The following is a 5,992-nucleotide window of genomic DNA, read 5'->3' as shown; positions in this document are numbered from 1 at the left end:
AACTCTGAATCTCACTCTATGATCTGATTAAATTCTCTTTAAACAGCCTTAAAATGATGTTATGTGGATTGGCGCTGTTGTAAATAAACTGAATTAAAATTACCTTAATTGAAGAAACTGATCTCACAGTTTGAGAAGCTATAGGAATCTCAAACATGGTGTATTTATGTCCTAAATGTGCCAAAGATCTCCTGTATTCTCCATGAGAAATACACCAGTGTCGCCATCAGACAATAGGGTTATTTTTCTGTAATTAAAATGAGTCGGACAAAGTTATCGCTCTAAATATGAGTCAACTTCAATCCAAAACCATCCGGTAGGAATGAACTAAAGCTAATAGAAATATAGTCAGGCCTGCTGGAAATGGCTGTAGACATAAGATGTCCTCTAATCCTGACTGATTAGAACGAGTTTTACTGTCAATGCAGGAGTTGGGATGCTAACAGACTCTGATAAAAATGAACCTGCTGCTCTTTCTACAGGAAAATTCTGTTTCCAGAAAGTATGAAGTGGGTTCAGTTTTAACCTTTAAAGCAGAACGCTCCGTGTTTTTCAGTCGGGTCTGGGAAGCCGGTCTGATTATTGTACTTGTAGAGCGTCCGGACCCCCAGCATGCCTCCCCCACACTGAACCTTGGGCACAGTGACGGGGTATCGAACACTGCCATCAGACAACCAGCCATAGTCACAGCGGTTTAGCCCCGCCATCCAGGCAGCGTGCAGCTGACCAGGGGACGCTAGCACGGCGTCATGCCTTTCACACTCCTCCTTTGCCTCCTGCCAGGTGATCTTATCAGTGAGGGAGGATGGATAGAAGACTTCACCTGCAAAAAGAGGAAACAGTGGCTTCATGAAAATCCAGGCATAACCTACTCTGGAGAGTACCATGCTTTAGAGGCAGGTTTGGACAGGATGAGGATAAAGGATATTTTGGGGAAAATTTAAAGCAAAAAAAATCACAGGATTGTTGATACAGTCCATCTTATTTTTATGGGGGCAAAAAAACAAATAGATGGAATGAAAGAAGGGCAATATTTTTATTAAGTAATGTGGTGAGCTGCCTGAGCAAACTGCAAAACCTGGTCCAAAATGGTAAGTTTTTAAGTGATTCAAAATTAGACGATGTGCAAAGGAATGAGTATTTCTGCAATTTACGTAAGACAATTAGATATTATGCTTTTGAAATAAGAAAATGGAGATTTTTTTTCTTTCCTATTTAAAACATCATCTTATTCCATCTGAATATTGTATTGCTTCATCTAATCAAGGGAAAAAGTGCTAACTTAAAAAAAAATTGACCAACTGATATTTAAATTTAATTCGCTGTTGGGTTGGAGCCAATAAAAGATGCTGATCTGTAGGGACATATCCTTAAGCAGTTGTTTGTTTATACTTTCGCTATTAAAAAATAAATTAATAAATATTAAACAAATGAATTAAAGATGGATGAAATAAAAGCACAAATAAAAACTGTTAAAACTCTGTGAAAGTCAGACTTTAAAGGAAGAGAGACAAATAAAGGAAATTAAAATTACTGGATAATAAAAAAATAAATAAAAAAGGACATTTCTGAAATAAAAAAAAATTAAAGATGCTGTTTTTTCCCACAAACCCTGCAGTTTATCTACGAAGCAGTACACGTCGTATCTCTCTGTGGGGTCCCGGCGGCCATAAGTTCGTACACCTGGGCGCTGCAGAAGGTTACCCTCACAGCCAGGACGAGACCTGGTGATTGGATACCTGAGGAACATCAATCACACCTTTTTTAGATCAAAAAGGGACTAAGAAACCTCACTGTAATTACAGTAAAAGATGAAACCCTTTCTTAGCCTCTTCACAAATTTTTGACAGCAGCAGAGATGTTCAGTAATATCAAAAAAATTAAAGTTTTCAATTTTCTAACAGTAGAAAACTGGTGGAAATGTTGGGTTTTCTACCTGACAGACTGGTCAGCGAGCCAGCCTGCATCACACTGATCCAAGCCATCCTGGTAGGCGGCAGTCAGCTGTGCAGGTGTGGCGATGGAGGCGTTTACAGAGCGACACGCCTCCTGTGCTTCAGTAAAGTCCAGAGAGTAGCGGCTGGAGCTGGCTCGGTAGTGAAAAACCACACCTGAACAGAAATAATCAAAGGGCACAAAAGCATGTCAGGTTTATTCACTAATTAACGTCATCTGATTGTAATCAACGAGCAAAACTGAACCCATTAGTTTCAAACAGTGCTGTCAAGTAACAAAGTTGAAATACTTTGTTATCTTAAGAAGAAATTCTGGCTACACTGGAAAAAATCGGACTCTAGGTACTGTAAGTCATTTTTTCTTAAAATAAGTGCATTTGATCTTGGATTGAGGAGGTAAAATAGCCAATGGAACAACAACTTTCACTTAAAATAAGAAAACACAAGTGCATCGTCTTATTTCAAGTGCATATTATCTAATTATTGTATTTTAAAATAAAAAATACTAATTCCATTGGCAAACTATGTAATTCACCAACTCAAATCAAGGGTAACTTAATTTAGCAAATTTTAAACTTATTTCTAGATCATTTTTCCAGTGTATCTATACTTTCATTATATTTTAGACAGCTTTTTACTTCTTCTTCTTACATTTATTTTTGCAATTATCTCGACTCTCTATTCCTTAAATTTTTAAAACGGACATGTTAGTTTTGTTCCCTTAAAACACTTTTTTTTTAATGGCACGTTGGTACTGAAAAAAAAACTTATAAAACATCAAAATAATTTGTTTAATCCAGACAATTAAGTTCTTTGTGGTTGGACTGGGTGCTGCCCCCACTTGTTGTTCACCACATGCCAAAATAAAAATGTTTTTTCAAGATGATGCAAACTTAAATTTGACACTGTCACCATTAGTTATAAAACTAAGAAAATTAAGTCTAAAGATGTTATCGTCCAGAATTGTAGAAAAAATGCCTTTAATAGGCTAGTGCAGTAACCGGTATAAGGTTTAAAGCGGAGGTCTTCAACAGGGGGTCCGTGACCCCTAGGGGGTCCATTGAGGTACTGCATGTTTGGTTGATTAGACTTTTTTTAACATTCAACGCTGCAATTTTTTCCTCTAATTGAAATGTTTTTAAATTCACATAAACATGAATTCAACAGACTGTAGTAAACAGATAAATGGAGGCAGAAGGTGTCTTTTAGTCATCAATGCTCACATTCAGCGACACACAGGAGCTCTTTCAAGCTGGGCACCGTTTCATTCACAACACCTGTCCCATCAACCAGGAATCAGAATCAGAAATATNCAAGGGTAACTTAATTTAGCAAATTTTAAACTTATTTCTAGATCATTTTTCCAGTGTATCTATACTTTCATTATATTTTAGACAGCTTTTTACTTTTACTTCTTACATTTAGTTTTGCAATTATCTCGACTCTCTATTCCTTAAATTTTAAAAACGGACATGTTAGTTTTGTTCCCTTAAAACACTTTTTTTTTTATGGTACGTTGGTACTGAAAAAAATAAAAATAAAAACATCAAAATAATTTGACCATTAAGTTCTTTGTGGTTGGACTGGGTGCTGCCCCCACTTGTTGTTCACCACATACCAAAATAAATATGTTTTTTCAAGATGATGCAAACTTAAATTTGACTCTGTCACCATTAGTTATAAAACTAAGAAAATTAAGTCTAATGATGTTATCTTCCAGAATTGTAGGAAAAATGTGCCTTTAATAGGCTAGTAAAGTAACCAGTATAACGTTTAAACGATTTGTCCTTAACATTTTCCTCGCATTACTTTTACTTTAATACTTTAAGTATTTTTATAAATGGTACAACAAATTTTATTTTCACACAAACTTACTTGAGTAGACAGCTTAAGTTGATTCTCTAGCAAAAATGTTTTTAAACAGTACGACTAATACTTCTGCTTGAGTTATGTTTATACAATTATACTTTTGACACCTCGGGTCTCAACTGGATTACAGTATTAATTTCATCCATCCATCCATTTTCAGTCACACTTGCGTCACAATTTCACACTCGCAAGGGGTGCTGGTCCTTATCTCCAGTTGTCTGTGGGTGAGAGGCGGGTCCATCCTCGACAGGTCGCTGGTCCATCGCAGGGCAACACAGAGACAAACAACCATTCACACACACTCACACCTAAGGAGAATTTAGATAAGCCAATTAACCTATGGTAACAGACATGTTTTTGGACTGTGGGAGGAAGCTGGAGTACCCGGAGAGAACCCACGTATGCTCAGGGAGAACATGCAAACTACATGCAGAAAGACCCCGGGCCGGGAATCGAACCGAATCTAACCTTCTTGCTGCAAGGCAGCCGTGTTACCCACTGCTCCACTGAGCAGCTCATATTCATTTCAAAGCTACTAAACAAAATATTCCTTACAGGTTACCGAAAGCTGTTCAAAAACTTGCATTTATAATTATATTAAATGAATAACCTAAAGAAAAGGAATCAAATCCGAACCCGCTCCAAGGTTCCCTAATGGGGGGAAGAAAAGGAAAAAGAATAAAAAAGCAGAAAAATGTGGAGGAGTGTCTGTCTGTCTTTCACAGTGAGTTATAATGGTAACAGATTATGCAGAAATGTGCTGCTGACAGAAGCAGAGTCAGAAACAGGAGGGTATAGAAAGAGAGCATTTCAGCTGTCATCCCGGGACTCTTTATATCACTGTATCCTTGTGTCATTAGGTCTGGGGGAACATTTCTTACTGAGGGGAAATCCTGGCAGAGACACAGGAGGACGTAAAAGCGTGTCTGAGCTGTTAAATGGAGAGCTGTGTGTCCAACATAAGGAGCGCCTTTGTGTGGATGGATCCAACAAAGAGTTCTGTTCAGCGTTCATGTGGAATATGAGGGAGGCTGGATTCGGTGGACGAGTCGTTTCCAGGGGATGGGCTGCACTGACCGCGGCCATAAATCTGGGATTTTTTTCAAATGTCTGCAGCTTTGTCATCAGGTGGAGTAAAAAGTGAAAAATGCTTTTAACATCTACAGTATTATGCCACCTGACAACATCGAAGGAGAATATGACTCACTGGGCTTTTACGTTAAGAGGCGTCTAATTATGAAGTGAAACAAAAGGAGAAGAGTCTAGAAAATGGGACTTAAGCCCCTCTAGGTTAGTTTGAAAAACTACCAGCTTTGCAAATTGAAAAGCTGAGAAGTTATTCTTCTCATTCTTTGCAATAGGCTGAAATCATGTTTGACAGTGTGGTCCTGTCATCACGCCTCCTACTGATTATGGCTCCTGGCTACTTGGCCGGGGTGATATCCTTGTGGCTGACTGGTAGGCGTGCGTGGCTTTCACCCAGGAGTCTGTGGGATCAAATTCTGCCCGGACCCCCTGCTACGCAGCAGATACATATGTATGATTGGATTGAGAAAATCTCTGAATATTAGTTTTAAATCCTGTTCCAAATTCCCATAAGGATTTAGGTCTGGACTCTGACTGAACTTCTAAAACAAGAAGATAGTTTGATCTTATCAATTCCTCTGCAGCTTTGGCTGGAGGATTGTGGCCGTCTACCTTTAATCCCAGTGTTATTCTCTCTAACAGGCATGCTTGTTTTTTAGCTTCCCTTTAACTCTAACAAAGCCTCTCTGTCACTGCTTAAAAAAGTCGTCCCCCAGTAAGATGCTGCCACCACCATGTTTCCAAATATGGATGGAGAATTGCAAAGCATTTGGTTTGTTGGATTTCCAGCATACACACGTTTATATATAAGATCCATATGTACCCTGAATGGTTTGTGGAAACTAGGAATGTGATTTATGACGTCTTTTCTGGTATGACTAAAAGTTGTGAATCAACCTCCCCATGGGTTTGGGATCTCCCCTAGAATCAGAGTGGGCCTCCTGGCTGCTTCCCTGATCTCTGCTTTCCCTGCCTGTTATGTCCGTATAGGAAGATGGAATGTCATTTCAGTTGTGATGATTGATGAACAGAACACTGTTTAAAGTCTTTCTACAGTCTGTTTGCAGCAACAAGGTCCTGGA

At 38.6% G+C, this 5,992-nt stretch overlaps 1 protein-coding gene across 1 annotated transcript in view; it reads right to left on the bottom strand.

Moving 5' to 3' along the window:
* The window catches only part of LOC107102994 (versican core protein-like), a 41,698-nt gene extending 38,669 nt beyond the window's left edge, over positions 1 to 3,029 (bottom strand). Inside the window, exons 1-4 of the mRNA XM_015402492.1 lie at positions 2,957 to 3,029; positions 1,937 to 2,111; positions 1,612 to 1,739; positions 527 to 823 (exon numbers count right to left, since the gene is read on the bottom strand). Of these exons, the coding sequence (XP_015257978.1) occupies positions 527 to 823; positions 1,612 to 1,739; positions 1,937 to 2,111; positions 2,957 to 3,029 (673 nt within the window). The remainder of the gene's footprint in view (positions 1 to 526; positions 824 to 1,611; positions 1,740 to 1,936; positions 2,112 to 2,956) is intronic.
* Positions 3,030 to 5,992: the final 2,963 nt, after the last annotated feature.

Source organism: Cyprinodon variegatus, unplaced genomic scaffold, assembly GCF_000732505.1.
Source record: "Cyprinodon variegatus isolate N-32 unplaced genomic scaffold, C_variegatus-1.0 Scaffold1355, whole genome shotgun sequence".
Lineage (NCBI taxonomy): Eukaryota > Metazoa > Chordata > Actinopteri > Cyprinodontiformes > Cyprinodontidae > Cyprinodon > Cyprinodon variegatus.
This window is presented reverse-complemented; position numbering and strand designations above follow the sequence as displayed.